At 39.6% G+C, this 22,086-nt stretch overlaps 1 protein-coding gene across 1 annotated transcript in view; it reads right to left on the bottom strand.

Moving 5' to 3' along the window:
• The window catches only part of DIAPH3 (diaphanous related formin 3), a 256,760-nt gene that overhangs the window by 45,151 nt on the left and 189,523 nt on the right, over window positions 1-22,086 (bottom strand). The window contains exon 28 of the mRNA XM_086771793.1: window positions 21,874-21,933. Coding sequence (XP_086627919.1) covers window positions 21,874-21,933 — 60 coding nt within the window. The remainder of the gene's footprint in view (window positions 1-21,873; window positions 21,934-22,086) is intronic.

Below are 22,086 nucleotides of genomic sequence, written 5' to 3'. Positions count from 1 at the left end.
TGAAGTAATCTGGGTGTTGAGCAAAGACAGTATCATCCATCTCCTTTCTCTATTGCTTTTCTTCCTTTCTCTCAGAAAAGCAAATATTTCATGCTAAATGGAAATAATTTTCATTTTTCAATACAATGCAGAAAAAGTACTTTTTTGGTAAAATTTATTTTTTCTCTTTCTTTTTGTTTTCCCATCAGAAAAAGAAGAATACGTATACACAGCTCTGCTCCAAACATTTCTCTCAGGTAATACTGTCTAAGTAACCCACTCCATAACTCCCCCCTTTTCCCAAATACATATACAGTGGCAGAAGTGCTTCTTGATGCCAGTAAGCCTGCTGTTCAATGACAGACTCACTTAAGGAAGAGCTACCATGTTTATCTTCAGCCTAGGATTTCTCCTAAATCCTTCTGGGTGTCCCATTACGACTTTAACAACAATGCCTTCCCAGGTCCCCAAAACACCCCCAACCCAAATCAAAACAACAAACCCCTCATTTTACAGGCAGTTTCAATCATTTTCCTGGAGTTAAGGGAAAGAATTGAGTGAGAGGACTGGATGTTATAAATGGATACAAGTGCACAGACAGGAAAGAAAAGCAGAAAGACAAACATTCTGCTTTTTAAGCCAATTTATGTGGTACGAAGCTAATACTAATCTCAGCTACCTGAAAATACAGTAACCAGTTTTAACTGTGAAATAACTTTCACCTTTCAGAAACAAACATGAATTATGTCCTCCTTTGATGATATTTTTAAGGTTGAATGTAATTTGTGATTTTAAGGATTCTTTCTAGTATGTAAAGACTTAAAATGTAAATGTATGTATTATAATATAAAGACTTAAGAACTCCATTTAAAGGTGAAGAAGTAGAATATACATTTAAAATTACAGACAATGCCCACTTGTACAGGAAATATTATGTGACTGTGTTACTACCATCAAAGCTTATTGCTAAGCATTAATAAATAAGAGGCATCATTTCATTTTTATGTCATTTCCACGGAAAGCAATTAGAGTGTCTGTACTACTAGTAATCATAGGTATTCCTACATAAATACTAAAAATAAAAATCTCATTGCATCATCACTAGTTTCCCTGAAGTAGTACCAATGTTCGTTTGTTTTCCAAACCTGCCTTTTGAGCCACGCGTATCGCTTCTCTTCGCCAACTGGCAGAAACACCCACAACTAGAAAGTTTTGCTAAACGTGCAACAGCCTTTGAAACCTGGCAGCAGGCTTTGCCTGGGCCTCTCTTCAGCCGGGAACAAAAGTTTTTTGCCAGCCAAAGGTCAGGAAGGTTGCAAACGTCTGGCAAGCATCTGCAGCCCCAGGAGGGCCTGATCAGTACTCGCCCCGTGGCTGCCGTTGCCATGGCAACCCAGGTTGCCCAGACGACGCTGGGGCATCTCATGGCTGATGCTCCCCAACACCGAAGCCGCAGCTCGGGCTACTAAATTCAATTCACCCGTCCTTCACATCCCTCACCCTTTATTTCCCATCTTAATTCATAAGAATCTGCTTTTCTTCATCAGGTTTTTTTTTCCCCCCTCTCAGCCCAGGATACATCTAGCTTAATTTTAATAATGAGGAACAGCTGAAATGCCTTTCTTACTCCTTCCCTTACACAGGCATAAAAACACTTGTAATATAGCCAAACAAGCAAATGCAAGAAGTCCATCCAAATATGCAAATTTTTTTCACAGGTGGTTTACATTCCTTTCACAACAACTGATGGGAAGAAGAAAAGATTTATTCCTAAATAACGGAGCTGCTACAGCAATGGAGTAAAGGCAGCTATAGGGGTGGGCAATAGTCTGCATGGTGAGCCAAGATAAGAGAAGAATGTAATTCAATTATCCCAAAACACACGGAGTTGTTAATTTGAGCTGAATTTGAATTAACTGAAAATATCGTACCAGAAATTAAAACGTGTAAATAAAGTGTTTCAAAAGCACTCTTCAAAACTTTTAACCTAAACAAAACAGAGAACTTCACACTGCTTTTTCCTGTTGGGGCACAACTTTAAGTCAGGAAGCTGTTGTGAATTTCTAAACCTTTTAAAACATCTTAGACTTACTACTTCTTTGATAACTGAATGGTGATTGATGACAGCCAACATGGATTCACTAAGGGCAAATTGTGCCTGACAAATTTGGTGGCCTTCTACGACAGGATGACAGCATTGGTGGATAAGGGAAGAGCAACTGATGTCATTTACCTGGACTTGTGCAAAGCATTTGACACTGTCCCACACAACAGTCTCTAAACTGGAAAGACAGAGAGTTGATGGATGGAACCAGTCGATGGATAAGGAATTGGGTGGATGGTTGCACTCAAAGAGTTGTGGTCAATGGTGCAGTGTCCAAGTGGAGACCAATGACGAGTGGCGTTCCTCAGGGGTCGGTGTTGGGCCCGGCCCTGTTTAACATCTTTATCGGCGACATGGACAGTGGGATAGAGTGCACCCTCAGCAAGTTTGCCGACAACACCATCGATACACTGGTGTCATCGATACACTGGAGGGAAGGGATGCCATGCAGAGGGACCTTGACAAACTGGGGAGGTGGGCCTGTGTGAACCTCAGGAAGTCCTGCAAGGCCAAGTGCAAGGTCCTGCACATGGGTTTGGGCAATCTCACATGGGTTAGGATGAAGAATGAATCCAGAGCAGCCCTGAGGAAAAGGACTTGGGGGTGTTGGTTGGTGAGAAGCTCAACATGAGCTGGCAATCCTTGCTTGCAGCCCAGAAAGCCAAGTGCATTCTGGGCTGCATCAAAAAAAGCGTGGCCAGCAGATTGAGGCAGGTGATTGCTCCCATCTACTCTCCTCTCTTGAGACTCCACCTGGAGTACTGCGTCCAGCTCTGCAGCCCCCAACATAAGAAGGACATGGACCAGTTGGAGTGAGTCCAGAGGAGGGCCACAAAGATGATCAGAGGTCTGGCACACCTCTCCTACGAGGACAGGCTGAGAGAGTTGAGGCTGTTCAGTTTGGAGAGAGAAGGCTCCAGATACCTTACAGCAGTCTTCCAGTACCTAAAGGGGTCTGATAAGAAAGACGGGGAGAAACTCTTTAGCAGGGCCTGTTGTGATAGGTCAAGGGGAAATGGTTTTAAACTAGAAGGAGGTAGATTTAGATTAGACATAAGGAAGAAATTCTTCACTGTGAGGGTGGTGAGGCACTGGAACAGGTTGCCCAGAGAAGATGTGGATGCCTCATCCCTGGAAGTGTTCAAGGCCAGGCTGGATGAGGCTCTGAGCAACCTGATATAGTTGAAGTTGTCCCTGCTCATTTCAGGACTAGAACCAAACTATTGTATGATACTATAATGCTTATGAATTTATCAAATGCAAACTCCACTCTGAATAATGGCTATAAATGGTCCTTCAGCTGACTCTTGTCATTGCAGCTGGGCCAATGAAACTGACTAGAAATTAAATACTCCCCACAAGAAACTAGTACACTTGAAGTCTGCAAGAGTCAGTTTGGCTACAATGTCAGCTGCCACATTTTTGACAGCATCCAATATGCAAGAACGTAGAAATGAAGATGGCTTTACTGATTTCTTTCTGCAAAATAAATGCTTTCTTTTCTCTCTCTCTCTCTTTTTTTTTTTTTTAACATGCAGAGAATGGCTATTACCAGGGTACATTAAAAAAGTGGCTATCAAAAAACAAACCACAATCTTGTTTCTAGCACTACTGTTTCTGTGAAATAATTTATTTTCCTATTTCCTTTCATATTCAAAAGAAGCACAGATGAGCCAATGGGCACAGACGAGCCAATTTCTAAAAACAAACAAGCAAAAAACTATAAATACTTTTTCTGTAAACTAATAGCCCCCCTGCACGAAGTTCTATTTATAAGATAATAATTTCTACTGCATTAGAAATCAGACTCTTAAGTAAATTCTGATTTTGATAAGGAAACATGCAAATTTTTATCGGAAGTGCCATGATAGCACTTGGATAATTTATATATTATCTTGTTGCTTCTTTGGAAGATAGTCTTATTTAACTTGCTTTAAGCTTTAATTTAGTTTGATAAACAATATAAGTCAGACCATCCTATTTCTTGTTTCCTTAAACTGTTGAAAATGTAATTAATCAATGAGAAAGAAATAAGAAATATTAATTGGAAATCTGACTTTGAAATAAAGAGAAACCCAGAAAGAACACTGCTTCTGTTTGATTGTTGCACTGTGATCCAGTGAGTTTCAAGGTTCACTCAAATTTCAGTTAATAATTAATGGAATTTTATTTACAAAAAATGTAAAATGAAAACTAGTACAGATACTTCCCATGAATACAAATTACAGCAGAACATCTCTTGTGCATTGATCAGTAATGAGGTATTATATGCACTCCAACCATAAATCCCAGTGGAAAGTTTAACTGATAGAAGTTCTATTCTTAGGTTGACTTAACAAGCTTGGACTGATTTACTGAGTAAACTCAAAGATATTTCAACTTTCTTTGGGTGAATTTGTTCACTTCCATACACCACTTCTGCACAAGTGTAAGAGCTAATATTAAATCCAGCACTGCCCTACTCAGCTCATATACCTCTAAGATAAGAAACTCCTCAAAAACAACAGATAAAACATCTGTTAAAGTATATGTTACTTTCATTACAAGGAGGAGGATTTCAACTTGCACTGAAAATGGCAGAGTTTCAAAGCTCAACTTTAATATCTTTTATGCACCAAACAAGAACATGTTTAAAGCACTTGAAATACTAATTATGATACTTTAAATATTATGCGATGTAAGAACCACCAAACTTTTCTTGTCCTGAAGAGATGCAACAGAAGTTGATACTACAGAGAAGCACTGTGCTTGAACGGAACAAAACAATTCAAGGGCAATATACTTTTTTCATTTTTCTAGTTCTTGCCAGAGTACTTCATGCAAGTGTACCAAGTGCACCACTAGCTCTAAAATCTGAAAATCTTGTTTAGAGCAGCGATGCTGTGGTGCTTTCTGAATATAAAGCACATTGAAGTGAACTTCTCCACTAGCATGGTCATCATATTCCAAGAAAAGTAACAGATTATAAAATTTTACTGCACTCAATTCAGTTTTTGGAGGTGGACAATTTGATGTAAAGAGAATTCCACGTTAATAACTTAAAAAAAATTAAGGCTGAAATCTGCAACTGAAGCCAAGAGCATAAGGCAGTGGAGTGTGCTCTCTACTAACGCACACACTGGCAGCTTAAAAAGAGCTTTGCTATATCCCATATTTTCCTATTGTTCTCCCTAACTTGTTCAGTTTAGCTTCGACAAAACCAGACCCTGGAAGATTAATTTTAGTTAAAATTTTATTTCCATATAAAATACAGTTAGTACTCTTGTTAAAAAATGTTCTTGACCAAATAAGTTTTCTTATCACTTGCAGAAAGGTATTACTTACTGCAAACATTTAAATAACTTTCACTATTTCAATGCGAGCTAAGGGAATAAGGATTTGCAAACTAAAAATAGGAAGTAACTCCTTTTTTTTTTTGGTTTGTTTTTTTTTTCAATAGCCTAAGAGAAAATACCCTGCAAATACTCAATGTACTAGCACTGTAGAAGCACAGATAAAGAAAACCTTGTTGGATTACATGATTTAAGACCAGAGCTAGCAGTTCTTAAAGTGCGTCTTGGACCAGTTTCTGAGCAAATTCAGAGTCTGAATGACATGCAGTTTTGGATGGCAGATCTGAGTGTACAATGTTTGAACCTCACCTGCCACTTGCCCCCCACCCTCCCAAGATCTTTAAAAGGACATAAACACTATGGCTATCTGATTTAAAACTAGTTTACGAAGCTTGGACAGTATGTTACTTTAAGTTATTGCCTCTCATTTTGCTTTCTCTGAAGCAAGAGAGAACATACTTTCTAAATGCATCCCTTTGTACTTTCAGCTATTAGAAAAATAACAATCAAAAGTATACAGTATTTTGTGTTACTATAGCTTTCCCGGAAAAGATTACCTGGAGATCGCTTTACAGCCTTTCTGGTTGCTTAGTTCTTTCAACATGCGCAATTTCACCAAAGCTTTACGACTAATGTGAGTGTGGAAGATTTCTATAATAAGTAATATTCTCATTTAGGCCTCAGTGCATTTTACAGTTTATTGGTACAGGTCAAAAATGCCCGTTTTATTAGGCTAAATTTGCAGTTACAGACTTAAGTAGAAGGAAAACGTTTTATACACTACAGTTAAGTGGTACTGTTGGATGTTCTAATGTCCCATAGCACTGATGAATAAGAAACATGAGCTTAGAATAAGGAAGTGATGACATGTGGTTGGGAACAAGAAAAACTATCATTAGGTATCACTCGTATGGCTTCCGAAATAACTAGAAAAAAAATTCATAGAATCATAGAATCATAGAATGGTTAGGGTTGGAAGGGACCTTCAAGGTCATCTAGTCCAACCCCCCTGCAAGGAGCAGGGACATCCCCAACTAGATCAGGTTGCTCAGAGCCTCATCCAGCCTGGCCTTGAACATTTCCAGGGATGGGGCCTCCACCACCTTTCTGGGCAACCTGTTCCAGTGTTCTATAATTCGCATCGTAAAAAATTTTTTTCTAATTTCTAATCTAAATCTACTCCCCTCTATTTTAAAACCATTACCTCTCGTCCTATCGCAACAGGCCCTACTAAACAGCCTTTCCCCATCTTTCTTGTAGGCCCCCTTGAGGTACTGGAAGACCGCTATCAGGTCTCCCCAGAGCCTCCTCTTCTCCAGGCTGAACAGCCCCAACTCTCTCAGCCTGTCCTCATAAGAGAGGTGCTCCAGCCCTTTTATCATCTTCGTGGCCCTCCTCTGGACCTTCTCCAACTGGTCCATGTCCTTTTTGTGCTGGGGGCTCCAGAACTGGACACAGTACTCCAGGTGGGGTCTCACCAGGGCACAGTAGAGGGGGAGAATCACCTCCCTCGACCTGCTGGCCATGCTTCTCTTGATGCAGCCCAGGATGCGGTTGGCTTTCTGGGCCTCAAGGGCGCATTGCTGGCTCTTGTTGAGCTTCTCGTCCACCAGCACTCCCAAGTCCTTCTCCTCAGGGCTGCTCTCAATCCATTCTCCGCCCAGCCTGTATTTGTGCCGGGGATTGCCAGGAAGGAAGATCAGACCCCAAACTAAGAAACTAGGGTACAGCTAATAGTATCCTCAAAGATACAGTCATTAACAGTTTACTTTTTAACTTTTAATAATAAAAACAGATTTTTTTTTTATAATTGACTGTCATTGGAACTTGGAAAAGGGAGAAAATAATTCCACTTCAGCATGCTTTGTTCTCTGTCCCACAGGAAGCACTATTCCAAAAAAAATACTATTAAATCTTAGACCATAAATTCCTGTATTTTTTACTCCATTGAAACAAACCCAGTATTTTATAATAGGAGATCTCACTACATAAAAAGTTTTCAATAAAATGATCTCAGAGGGACTGCTGTTAGGCGGATAAACAGAGACTGGGTAAACTCAGCAGAGAGTAATTGGCTGTGTCCTGTTTTCAGTCAGCATCTGGCAACAGAGAAAGAACAGACTTAAAGCACTGGGGTAAGCTTGGAGACTGATTAGCCAGGAAGCTATTGCTAAAGGCAGCAAGAGTAGGAGCTGTCCCAAGAGCTCTCTCAGAGCAGTTTTCTCTGCCCTGTGAGACACAACTGGAAATCCCTTAATGCACTCTGCCCTTCATTTATTTTTGCTACTGGACATTTGAGAGCATTTAAGAACGTTACTTTTTTGAGTAGTTGCCTGATGATGGATCACATAGAATTAAAACGATTTTATGTTTCTTAGGGAAAGGGGAAGACTACCATCTACAGTACAATTATAAAACTAGGGATTACCTGATAGCAAAGTACTTTTTATTCTGTGTGCAATTACTCACACATCCATCCTGATTTACTCTTTATGCTGAAATTATGAACTTATCTTACATACCAGGAAGGCTGTGTAACTTAAAGCCACAGTACTGATTCATTTACTTTTAATCCATTAGTACACTCAAAAATATTATAATTGCATCTAGCAGTATAATATAAATTATACAAACACGCTCTACAGTAAAGGGAAGAGCTGAGTATCAAAGTACTAGAATTTGGAAGCATGACAAAGTTAGCTACACAAATTTAATGTAACTTTTATATATATGCATTGTAAGAGAATTACTTTATTTATTTTTCCCTCACAAGAATTTGTTGCATTCATTGCCTAGGACAGAATGTACGAACTTAAAGAGCAGCTATTCAAGCTATTGTTTTATCTTCAGTATTGAGTGTCCTGTGCCATGTTTTCTTAACTTTATTATAGATAGAGAATTAAAACATGGAGAAACCTCTTCAAGCCTTACAGCTTCAAGCACTTTAAGTTAGAGGCCTGAACTCATTGACTATTAACAATTTATATAAGCTATCTCCTGTGCAAGATGGGTATTGTCCCTCTCTCTAGCCAGTATAAGGAGCCTAAGCTCTCTAAATTGTGTATCTATATTTATGAGGTATTTCATCTTTTCAAGAGATAAAATGCATACACTAATTTTGGGAGATCAGTTAAAAATGCTTAATACCTGATATCCCAGAGTAATTAAAATTATAAAGCACTTTACACGTATAGTGCTTTGATCCTACAGTTTTCACTGCAGCTGTAGATGTTTGGTACATTTGTAAAGCAGACCCTGTGGATCTTGGCTTAAGAACCAAACAATGTAAACTGGAAAAAAACCCAAACAATCCAAACCCAAAGACAACAACCTCCCGCTCCTCCCAGAATGGACGGGGACCAAAGGAAACGATAGGGCACTCTACTAGCTTCTAGCATTTCATTTGCTGTAGTTCTCATTTAATCTCATTTCATTTTTTAAACATTGACCAAAGTTTAACAGAGTCCTCCCCAAGCTCCTCCATCAGCCTAGTTGTCTAATTTGGTATCACGTTCATATGGGTTATCACCGAGTTTGGAATAATTAGATTGATTCACACAGTTCTTAAGCTAACGATGGTGGAGTGAAAGATTAGATAGCAAAAAGTTTCTTTTTTTTTGATGAAGTAAAATGCATACTATGACCTGGAAGTTCTAACCGTGAAAATACCAGCCTATCAAATTCTGTCGTATTAGGCAGGCATTAGCCAACAAATAGTTTACCTGTGTTTCTAATAAGCTCTTTTATCCAAGATATTTATACTGAAGTAGAGGTGACTTCATTCCATTCCATGTGACAAATATATATAATATTAATACACTCTTTTCCATTTCCCACTATTACAACTTATTTTTTTTGGTGAAGTAGAAATTAATCTCATACTTAAAATAAAATAGACTGTCAGTAAATCAACTGAAATGGGAGGCATATCCTGTTTTCAGATTATCTAAAATGGTTTCCCTCTTTGTATTTATAAAGAAATTATTTTTTTTAAATATAAGTATTATAAAAAAAATTATAAGCTATTATCAGAAAATGCTGTGTTTCTAGCTGGTATAAGTCCCCAAATGGCAAGGAAGAATCCAAGTGACAAAGAGATTCTAGAGATAAAAATATATACCCTACTAAATTAGTTAATTCAGATTTTAGAAGTAGAAAAAAAATCTATAAAGGTCGTTCATTATGGCAGTGCATTCTACTTTTCTGTGGTTTTAGGCTTTGAAATTTCTTGGACATAGCTCCTGAAACTCCTTCTGCATAGCTCGATTAGCTGCTGTACACAGATATCCAAATTTGTTTTGAAACCCCAAAACTGGGTTGTGATTTTGTTCCTGGCCTAAAAATCTATCTTGCTTCACGCAGATGAAGTAGTCTATCCAGAGCTAATTCAAGTATCTCTATACTGTAATGTACCATGTACACTCATCTCTTTTCAAATACAGAGAAACAGGCTTAAAGTCTAAAAAAAAACCAAAACAAAACAAAAAACAAACCCCTGTGGGATAATTATTTGCCCATGCTGAAAATCTGCTGAGGTTTCATTCCATTTCCCTGTTTATGACACTGAGTATTCTTGATATTCTCTATGTTATCTTTCCAATTTCTTATTTTATCATTCTGCTACACCACAAAGAGAGAGAGAATCAAGGACTGCAACTTTGAATAAAACGTAGAATAAATTCACTCTTAGTTTTCTAAACCTCAGCTTTTAGATTTTTGAAAACCTAAGGCAAATGTGGTCAAACTTGTAGGGTCAGATAACAGTTTTTCTTTGATTTATATATATGGAGTTAGATAAATATCATGATACAATAAAGCAGGAGAAAAACTCTTTCCCCGAAAAAAAATTAATAAACCTGACAATTACAAAAAAGTGTTCTTTTTAAGATCATAGAATCATAGAATGGTTAGGGTTGGAAGGGACCTTCAAAGGTCATCTAGTCCAACCCCCCTGCAAGGAGCAGGGACATCCCTGACTAGATCAGGTTGCTCAGAGCCTCATCCAGCCTGGCCTTGAACGTTTCCAGGGATGGGGCCTCCACCACCTTTATGGGCAACCTGTTCCAGTGTTCTATAATTCGCATCGTAAAAAATTTTTTCCTAATTTCTAATCTAAATCTACCCCCCTCTATTTTAAAACCATTACCTCTCATCCTATCGCAACAGGCCCTACTAAACAGCCTTTCCCCATCTTTCTTGTAGGCCCCCTTGAGGTACTGGAAGACCGCTATCAGGTCTCCCCGGAGCCTCCTCTTCTCCAGGCTGAACAGCCCCAACTCTCTCAGCCTGTCCTCATAAGAGAGGTGCTCCAGCCCTTTTATCATCTTCGTGGCCCTCCTCTGGACCTTCTCCAACTGGTCCATGTCCTTCTTGTGTTGGGGGCTCCAGAACTGGACACAGTACTCCAGGTGGGGTCTCACCAGGGCACAGTAGAGGGGGAGAATCACCTCCCTCGACCTGCTGGCCACGCTTCTCCTGATGCAGCCCAGGATGCGGTTGGCCTTCTGGGCCTCAAGGGCGCATTGCTGGCTCATGTTGAGCTTCTCGTCCACCAGCACTCCCAAGTCCTTCTCCTCAGGGCTGCTCTCAATCCATTCTCCACCCAGCCTGTATTTGTGCCTGGGATTGCCATGACCCAGGTGCAGGACCTTGCGCTTGGCCTGGTTGAACTTCATGAGGTTGGCACGGGCCCACCTCTCCAGCCTGTCAAGGTCCCTCTGGATGGCATCCCCCCCTTCCAGTGTGTCGACGGCACCACACAACTTGGTGTCGTCAGCGAACTTGCTGAGGGTGCACTCTATCCCACTGTCCCTGTCGCCAACAAAGATGTTGAACAGGGCCGGGCCCAGCACGGACCCCTGACGGACGCCACTCGTGACCGGTCTCCACGTGGACATTGAGCCGTTGACCACCACTCTCTGAGTGCGGCCATCCAGCCAACTCCTTATCCACCGAGTGGTCCGTCCATCAAACCCATGTCTCTCTAGTTTAGAGAGAAGGATGTCGTGTGGGACAGTGTCAAAAGCTTTGCACAAGTCCAGGTAGATGATGTCTGTTGCTCATCCCTTGTCCACCGATGCCGTCACCCCGTCACAGAAGGCCACCAAATTGGTCAGGCACGATCTGCCCTTGGTGAAGCCATGTTGGCTGTCACCAACCACCTCCTTACTCTCCATGTGCCTTAGCATGGTTTCCAGGAGAATCTGCTCCATGACCTTGCCAGGCACAGAGGTGAGGCTGACCGGCCTGTAGTTACCCGGGTCCTCCTTATTCCCCTTTTTCAAAATTGGGGTTATGTTCCCTCTCTTCCAGTCATCGGGGACCTCACCAGACCGCCACGACTTCTCAAATACGATAGCCAGTGGCTTGGCAACTTCATCCGCCAGTTCCCTCAGGACCCGCGGATGGATGTCATCAGGTCCCATGGACTTGTGCACCTTCAGGTTCCTCAGATGATCCCGAACCTGCTCTTCGAGTACAATGGGCAGTTCTTCATTCTCGCAGTCCCTGCTTGCACTTTCTACAGCTTGGGCGGTGGGACAGGAACTCTTGTCGGTGAAGACTGAGGCAAAAAAGTCATTGAGAACCTCAGCCTTCTCTATGTCCTGGGTAACCAGGACACCAGTTCCCTTCTGGAGGGGGCCTACATTTTCCCTGGACTTTCTTTTGTCCCCTACGTACCTATAAAAGCTCTTCTTGTTACATTTTATATCCCTGGCCAGATTCAGTTCTGCCAGGGCTTTGGCCTTCCTTACCTTATCCCTGGCCACTCGCGCAGCCTCTTTGTAGTCCTCCCACGCTACCTGTCCCCACTTCCACCCTCTATAGGTTTCTTTTTTCACTTTCAGTTGGTCCAGGAGCTCCTTGCTCATCCACGCCGGCCTCCTGGCCTTCTTGCCCGACTTGTTCTTCATCGGGATGCAGCTCTGCTGAGCTTGGAGGAGGTGCTCCTTGAATATGGACCAACTTTCCTGGGCCCCTCTTCCCTCCAGGGCCGCCTCCCATGGCACTTGGCCCATCAGGTCCCTGAAGAGGCCAAAGTCCGCCTTCCTGAAGTCTAGGGCAGAGAGCTTGCCATGTAGTTTCCTCGCTGCCCCGTGGGTCTTGAACTGCACCGTGTCGTGACTGCTGCAGCCAAGGCTGTCCTTTAGTTTCACATCCCCCACCAGTCCCTCCCTGTTGGTGAGCACAAGGTCGAGCATGGCACCCCTCCTTGTCGGCTCCTCTATCGCCTGCAGGAGGAAGTTGTCATCCACGCATTCCAGGAACCTCCTGGACTGCCTGTGTCCTGCCGTGTTGTCTCTCCAACAGATGTCAGGGTGGTTGAAGTCCCCCATGAGGACCAGGGCCTGTGACCGTGAGGCTGCTCCTATCTGCCTATAGAGCACCTCGTCTGCTCTGTCCTCCTGGCCAGGCGGACTGTAACAGACCCCTACCATAACGTCCCCTGTCCGTCCCCATCCTCTAATCTTGACCCATAAGCTCTCTGTCAGCTCCTCCTCCATCCCCAGGCGAAGCTCCACACACTCCAGCTGGTTGCTGACGTAGAGAGCGACACCCCCTCCTCGTCTCCCCTTCCTGTCCTTTCTAAAAAGCCTATACCCCTCCATGTTGACGCTCCAGTCGTATGTGTCATCCCACCACATCTCCATCATGCCAACGAGGTCGTAGCCCTGCTCGTGTGCAAGCATCTCCAGCTCTTCCTGTTTATTCCCCATGCTGCGTGCATTGGTATAGAGACACTTCAGCTGGGCCCCCAACAAAGCCGACTTGCTGGCTGGAGCGACAGGGGTGCTATTGGACCGCAGTTTAAGTTCATTTGCACTTTTCTGTGATCCTTCCTCAGCTTCTGGACCCTTGGTGCTGGCACTGGCTCCATGCTGACAGCAGTGGGCTGAACTGTGCTGCCCCTCCCCCAGCAACACTAGTTTAAAGCCCTCCGGACGAGCCTGGCAAGTCTTTGTCCAAGCACACTCTTCCCCCTCTTGGTTAGGTGCATGCCATCCGCCCCTAGCAGCCCGGGCTTCTCAAAGCACGCCCCGTGATCTAGATACCCAAAGCCCTGGCTGTAGTACCACTCCCTGAGCCACGAGTTAACCTGCCAGATATGTCTGGCCCTTTCAGGTCCCTGCCCTTCGACCGGGAGGATTGACGAGAAGACCACCTGCGCCCCAGAGCCTTTGACTGTTGAACCCAGAGCCCTGAAATCCCTTTTGATGTTTTTTAGACTGCTGCCAGCTGTGTCGCTGGCCTCCACATGAAACACCAGCAGTGGATAATAGTCTGTGGGCCGTATGAGGCTAGGTAGTCTCTCGGTGACATCCCTGATACGAGCCCCCGGGAGACAGCATACCTCCCGAGAGACCGCATCGGGGCGGCAGATGGGTGCCTCCGTACCTGTCAGGAGGGAGTCACCCACTACTACCACTCTCTCAAGGGAGGCAAGGACATTTTCTGCAAGATAAGATCTGTGGCAAAGAGGTGACATTTGAAAGCAGGGACACCGTATATTCCATATATATATATCATGACAAAATATTGTAAGAGAAATAACATGCCTCCTAACAAGGCATTGTTGTAGTCTTTCAAGAAAAAAAAAAGAGTATATATTAGCAATCTTGGTTTTTGAAATCTTCAGCAAGTAAAATCTGCTAGGAAATTCCACGGACTTCAAGTAATTTTTCTGTTTGGTTAAAATAATTTTGCTTTAAAAATGTTTTTGGTTTGTTTTTTTTTTTAAAAAAATTACCATGCCAAGAACAAGGGTCAAACTTCTTTACAACATATGTTGAAAGCGAACAGATTCTTGATTAGCCCAATATCGTTCAAAATGCAAATATTATTTCCTGAAATTACTTAAACTACAGCTTCTCATCTTGGATTTGTAAGCAACATCGACATAAGAAAAGAGGAGTTACAGTCTCAACGACCTCACACTAATCCAGATCATTCAGTGTAAGTCTGGCTATCATCTTTCCTTCTGCCATTCATGTAAAAGCTGTATTTGCCTCCTATATTTCCTTCCTTTACTACGCATGATCTCTAAGTCTGAGCCACCAAGAAGTTGTCTCTTGAGGCTTCTGATTATTTTGCTGTGTGACTGATGTAGATTTTGCCTTAGGCATGTATGATGGAAATACACAAGACTAACCTATTTTTGGAATGAAACAAAGATGATATTGCATTTATCAAGCAACTTAACAGACACAACCACCAGTTCTGCTTTAACTTCAATGACAATTTTCCTTTAGAGTATTCCAAAACTTGAAAGCAAAGCTTCCAAGTGTTCCTACCCCAGCAAAGGGAAAAAGCTGCAAGATAACCTTTTTCTCCTTGTATCTATTTAACGTCTTTTGTTTGTACCTTTGCAGAGCATTGGCTTATAAGGAAAAAAAAGGCAGAAACGTAACTCCAGTATTTATCTTACAGTGTACATTTTTTCTCTGTTACAACAACCACTTGGGAAAAAAACGAAACTAAATACTCCCACATGTGGGGAAAAAAACCCAGAACACTAACGGAACACATTCACTTACATGGCAAAGAAAGATGAATTTAAAAATATGCTTAAATAATTTAATGAGTAATGTTTTGTTCTTTCTCTGCAACTTTTGAATTACCGACTAAAGAATGTTGCATTAACCAGACATGACTTAAGTCACAAAACAGACTCAGTTCAGGGTAGATACACTGTTTGTTTCCATCTCAAATTTTGTCCTCAGTAGAGCACTTAACCAGGGAAGACTCATTTCTAATATCTAGCTGACGAAATTTTTCTACCAAATATTTCACTTTTTTTTAATTTAATTAAAGAAAGTTCATGGCTTTAAGATATATATATATATAACAATAAATATAACAATATAAAGAGCATTATAGTTGTTGTTCCATTGATAGATACATCATTTATTCTATTCGGATCAGAGTTCTTAAAGCCTTTTAAGAAAGAGGTAGGAGTTTAGATACTACTTGTTCTTACTACTTAGAAAAAAAGAAATGAAAGAGTAAATTTATACCTAAAATCTTGTTTAACAAATAGAGAAGAGAATTGAAAAGTACTCTGAGAAGTGACAGAACCTCTTTGCTATACACATCAACTCAGTAATTGTCTTCGCAAGGGAAGTTCTGCGTGACTAAACAATGAAAATACAAATATGGTAAATTGTTGGTAATTTACAGCTCCCTTTGCAGATTTAAGATTGTCCATTGATACATATTCAGAAGACTGCTTTGAATATATCTTGTCTGCCCTAGCTTTTGGAAATCTGGTTACCTAGCTAGACAATTACAAAGCTGGCATTTACTGTATGTACAATTATGGAATATACGGTGTCACTGCTTTCAAATGTCACCTCTTTGCCACAGTTCTTATCTTGCAGAAAATGTCCTTGCCTCCCTTGAGAGAAGTGGTCTTATTCAACTAGTACCAAAGAACACTGGCAAGATATTTACAAAAGCAATTAGCTCTTCCGAGTGCCTTATTTGACATCCTCAATGGGTCTCACTTCAGCAATGGAGTTGTTAAACCTCTGGAGAATAAGTGTCATTATAAGGTCCACCTTGTCTCAAGGTGGCACCTAAAATTTTTACTCTTACAGAGCCTTAGTTCTCTTTCTCGCCTATAGTATGTTCACATGTAAGTCTTTATGATAAGATGCAAAATTGTAGGATATGTGTGTCACCTTACTCATGGGAGTCGATAAGGGAAATCTCACAAGACTTCATAAAAGGAGGTATAAAATAGACATAGACATTTTTTGGTAGGATTATGATTTCTCTCTTTTTCTAAATACAGGCACTGCTAAAGTTCACAGTGTGTGTTTGGCTTATACTAAGGGCAAGTTAACAATTTTTTTTTTCTTCCTGTCTATACCAATACTTTCACAGTACTAATATGTATGTTCTACTAATTTGAAGTACCTTTTTCCATTCTTAATAGAGCTTGCATCATTTTTGCAGCATTTGGTGTTTTAAAATAAATAAATAAAAAGAGGAGTGCATTATACCTCTCTTTATGTCAGTCTTTATTATAAAGATTGATCTTATTAACTTTGTTGGAAAGGCTCTGACAAAAAAAAAAAACGATGTAATTTTTAATCTAAAACTCTTATTGCTGGCTGTCATCCCTTCTGACCTGAATACTTTCTCCAGTCCAACATTAAATTACGAGAGAGGGAGACGACTAGATCCTAAAAACTTTGCATCAAAATTAATCTTATTCCTAGATATTTTGGAATGTCAATTCTTCACAGACATCTCTGTGAGAGACTATGTGTATGCAACTATGGCAATGCAGAACTAGTTTCTAAACAAACAAATAAAAATGAGTAAATTCACTTTCCTTGTTTCCACACATTTTTTTCCACACATGCAGAATTGACTCTTATGGTCACAGTTTCTTTGAACTCTGTTGTCTGCTCTAGGAAAAAAACCTCTTTATTACAAACAACGCAGATGGTTTCAAGGGAATTATTTCTGTTAGAATAAGCAGCCATTTTATTTGACCTATGAAGTCAACATTGAAGTGAAGCTTTTGTCTTAAAATGGGAACAACTTAGAAATACATTTTGGGTTTTTTTGAATAGAAATCCTATTAAATGTTTTCATTTCATAACAGTGCCTACAGATACTCTAAGTCTTCTGCTGAGGAAACTTGTCCATTGAGTAAAACTTCACAAAGCCTTACAAAAATTTCAGCACCAGAGGTACAACCACTGATTTTTTAGATCACATACAGAAAGAATAAGCTAACACATACTGCCTTCAAAATAGGATTCCCCATCAAGAACTGGTAGTGCTCAAGAATGCATCTTTAATACTAAAATGTACCGGATAAAAAGGTGTCTTCACAGGTTTCAATGTTTCTCCAGTGCTAGGTACTTCCTAATGTTCACTACATACAGTTATGGAAAAGCCAGCAACATAAACAAACTTAAGGAAAAAAAATAAGGAAAAATTAGGTTGAAATGTCAATCGTAGTTTGCTGTCATATACAGCAATGACAAAATAAAAGTGACCTCTAAGTGGTTTCAAGAATTAAGATGAGCCTGAGCTCACTGTCAGCTATGACTATCAAAAATAAGGTGACAGAGACACTAATATGAACCTCAGATGACAGTTCTATTATGAATGAGATGAAAAAAAACCCAAGGAACATGAAAAAGGGTGGGGTTTTTTCTGCTTAATTAGGGCCAGAATTACATTGCTTGACAAGGACTTTATTTAACAGAGATATTTAAAATGCTTCAGACTAAAAATGACATGAAAATTACTCTATTGTTTATTGTTTTTACTGAACAAACAGCTACAGTAATTAAGACTACATCTTACCATGGAAGTCTGATTTGAATATAGAAACAAGACCTTATTGTTACCTGTGGAAGTATAGTTCACAACCCAATTACTGATTGTAACAGAAAGATTTCTTTCAACCTTTGCAGTCACAAAAAGCAATCTGTATTTTTCACTTCAATTTCATTATATCTTTTCTTTAGTCCCAGCATTTTGAATACAATCTACTTGTAAAGAAAAACACTTTTGCTGCATTTGAGGTACATATGCATGCAATCAAAGCTGCATCTCAAATTTGTATTCATGCATTTCAGTTAACATTACCTTGGCTAATGTTACTGGAAATAAAAGCGTAGCCATAGCAGCAGAGGACTTGATGCAGGCTGCAAAGCCTGACCAAAAACTTAGTGAATAATGCAGCTTTCTGTGCTGCAGTGGGTTCCGCGCTGCCTTGGATATGCTGCTATGTGTATTTGAACTTAACTAGCTGGAAATAAATGTGCAAGCTGCAAATACGCCTTGACTGCTGTTGTAAATAACTGATAAACTCAGATCAGCCACAGCTATTAGCTGCTTGAAATGATATTCTAACGTGCAAAATCCTGATCATTGAAAATTAAGTGCTTTCTTCTGCTCACTAAATAAAATAGAAAAGCTCCCCTGTTAGATGCTACTGCATAAAAACCTTACCGAAGTAGAACACTAAAAGTATACTAATAGTCTACTTGTGTCATACAGTGATCCGAATGGGAATTACAGCAAAAGCCTATAGCACAATATTTACTGCAGTTTATGCCTCTTTGCAGTTAAAGCAAACTGTAACATTAACAGACAGTTTTGAACATATATAGGTAATTCAGTTGTTAATTTAAAAATACAAAGCACCATGAATAGAAACCAAGGAAACAAATATATCAATCAATCTATGTCAACAAAAAACTAGTGGAAATTATTTGTATTCTTAAGCTGTTAGAACATTTCCAAGCCCTAGCAATTCCAAATATATATTATTTCTATTAGTTATGCAGCAGGGCTTCTCCTAAGCAACAAATTATCTGACTTGATGGGCCTTGTCACAAGCAGAAAAAATGCAATTGGTAATTCTGATCACAGAAATAGAGTAGATTTAAACTTGACAAAAACCACATATCATGTTAGAAAAAGGCAATCTATTCAATAAGAGTAGGACTGAAAATAAAATAACACACTGAAGAGGCTACCCTGGGATGCAGCATGAGAACCAGTAGTCCTTTTTAATCAGAAATATCAGCTGAACAATACCAGAGCTTTCTGGGGAGCATAACAGATCATGAAGAGAAAAACGGCCAACCAATGGCTAGCATTCCACTATTTTTTTTTTTTTTTGTTAAGTGGTCCATTTAGTTAAAGGAAACAACTTCAGTTCTCAGTTCTAGACCTAAGTAGCATTGGCTTGCTCCTCTGTATTACTTTGGTTTATAGGGCTGGGCTCAGTCTCACAAGGAAGTGATAGTTTGGTACTTTGAGCACTATCGTACTCTGGATAACAAATGCAATGGTCAGAGATTTCTTCCCTGCTTCCATTTATTTTACAGCTATGGAGATAATGTGCATTCTAGCTGTATTTCTCTCCCCTGCCATTCCCTGTGAGACATGGAGCCACTACTCTCTAGTTCCCATCTATGCTTAGGTCTGATTTGTACTCCACTTTTTTTAGAGAAATATCTTTAATCATAAAGACTAAACCAGTTTTGTTTGTTTGTTTTTCTTTTGTTTTGAAACAGAAGAGATTAGCTAGAACTTGATGGCATCTGCTCAACAGAGATTGCTACACTCTAAATGATTCAGAGGACAAACATTTCAAGTCATGGCTTGTAATTCTTTTTGACTGCATGAGGAGTCAAAAGTTCATCCTAGGTATGAATCTACAGTGTGTATTAATAAAGTATATCTACTATAAGTGAATCCACAAGTCTCAGGAGAAGAAGCAGTAACCAAACCAGTTACCAGTTAACCCAAACAGCCAAAATCAGTACAGAAGCAAATAAGGAAAGTGCTTGAACTGCTGCTTGAGGACTTTTATTGGTTTCCACCTGTTCTAAGCTAAGATTAAGCAAGTGGCTTTTTGTCATGATACAAAATTTAGCACTGGAGCAGTTCCTGAAGGACTGTAGCCCATGGGAGGGATTCCATGCTGGAGCAGGGGAGGAATGTGAGTTCTTCCCCCGAGGAGGAAGGAGCAGCAGAAAACAATGTGTGATGAACTGACCGTAACCCCCGTTCCCTCTTCCCTGCTGTGGTGCTCAGGGAGGCAAGGATGCAGAGATAATTGAAATGAAGTTAAACCTGGGAAGAGGGGGTGGTGGGAGGAAGATGGCTTTGTTCTCTTCCTCATTTATCTTAATTTGGTTTTATTATTAATAATAAAGAAATAGTTTTCCCCAAGTCGAGTCTGCTTCGCCCATAATGGTAACTTGAATGATCTCTCCCTGTCCTTATCTCAAACTTTTTGTTATATTATCTCTCCCCTATTCCCTCCCTTGGTGGATGGGGGGAGTGAGTAAGAGACTGCGTAGCTTGGTCCTGAGAAAGGCTAAGCTACATTACTGAGCTAACAAGACAGGTGAAGGAAAAAGCTGAATTCATTTTAAAATGTCTTAGAATCAGATTGTTTCAAAATGCTCTACGGAAAAACTGACTTTGATAAAAAAAACCCCAAAAATCCAAGAGTTCACTTTTACTCTTCTCTACAAATCCAATGTCTCAACTTCAAACTTCAGTTTTGTACATCCGTCTCATGTACAAATCATTACCCGGGTTAGACTAAGAATTTGCAGAATAAAAAACTTGGGGTTTTGTTTTGGTGTTTCATTTTTAACCTGAACCATAAAACATGGTCCAAATGCAGTTAGTCTGAAAAGTGGAAACTACACTATCCGTCCACAGACAGACAGATAGATACATAGAATGGGTTGAAAAGAAGCAACATTCAACATAATTGCTCTTACAAGCAGAATTATTTATAAGATAAACTCAGATCTGCTCTGTAGTCATTATTCAAATATCAATATGTTATGTGATAGACAAGCACCTGTCAAATATACTTGATTCTTCTTTGAGTCAATTCCTGTAAATGAATTAACTATCTTTAAACTGTCATTCCAGCTCTATTTGCTTTAATTTTGTGTTTAATAATGCCAAAGTCTGTATGTTCTTTTTTTTTTTGTTTTAGATAATTAAGAAATAAATGCTTAAACATAAGGTATAATTAATATCGTTAATCTGGTGGCATCTGCTTTATAAACTCCATCGTGCATTTAAATATAAAAGGATAATGTATTCTGCTTATGAAACTAAGAAAGGAGTTCAAGTTTCAATTAAAATTTTTCTTTAATGGAGATACTACACCTATAAACTTTTTCCTGAGACCACTAGTTATGAGTCATGGAAAACAATCAATATGGATTCGTCAAGCTTAATTAAAATGCAGCTAATATAATAATATTCTTTAGATTGTCTAATAAACAGAGCTGAAAAGCACCAACGTCCTTATTGTAACTTTTCACATACGAGCAAGTCCTACTGATTATAGTGAGACAGTTCAGAAGTTTATGAATAAACATATGTTTAAGACTCATGCTCAAAATGTGGAGAAATATTTTTCCATGAAATAACTGATTAATTTACTACTACTTTGCTGATACAACATCACTTTTGAATTATACTGGTAAAAGATAGATTAAACCATTCCAACTATAGTATCAAGAAAAACTTAAGACAAAAAACAGAGTGAAAGCAGAAAGTTCTCTGATTCAGTATCATAAACAATTAGTAACATTTTAAATGTTCTGCGATCTCTGCTTTCTATTATAGTTCCATAATCGATTTAAAAAAAATCCTTGCGTAATTATGCTTAGGGTTTATAAAAGCACTACATTTAAAAACATAAGAAAATTTCAAATAAATAAAAAAATCCACAAAAGATAGAAGAGCTTTGCGAAGTAATCAATAAGTATAGTTTCACGATGTAATATTCACATGAGTCTTAAAAAGCAGATTCTAATACAGTTTCGGTATTCCACTAATGTAGAAAACCGAAAAAAAAAATCAGAGTAGTTGTCTGAAAGCACAGATAACTACATAAGCCAAGTTAAGAAGAGCATGCAATTCATGAATATGGTTCATTACCATGGTTACAAGCTTTCAGCACAGGCCGCTGTGTGGTTGGACTGAGATTTTGTGGTATGTCTGCAAAAACAAGGAAACAATGGAAATAAAACACATCTTTGAAAGTTACTGGAGTATTGTAACAACATTACTAAACAGAATTATTTAGAAGTTAGATATTTCTAGGAATAAAGTGACAGTTAGATACCAGTGAAATAATTTGCATCATTTATG

The sequence above is a fragment of the Chlamydotis macqueenii genome, chromosome 1 (genome assembly GCF_036417535.1).
Source record: "Chlamydotis macqueenii isolate bChlMac1 chromosome 1, bChlMac1.mat, whole genome shotgun sequence".
Taxonomy (NCBI): Eukaryota; Metazoa; Chordata; class Aves; order Otidiformes; family Otididae; genus Chlamydotis; species Chlamydotis macqueenii.
This window is presented reverse-complemented; position numbering and strand designations above follow the sequence as displayed.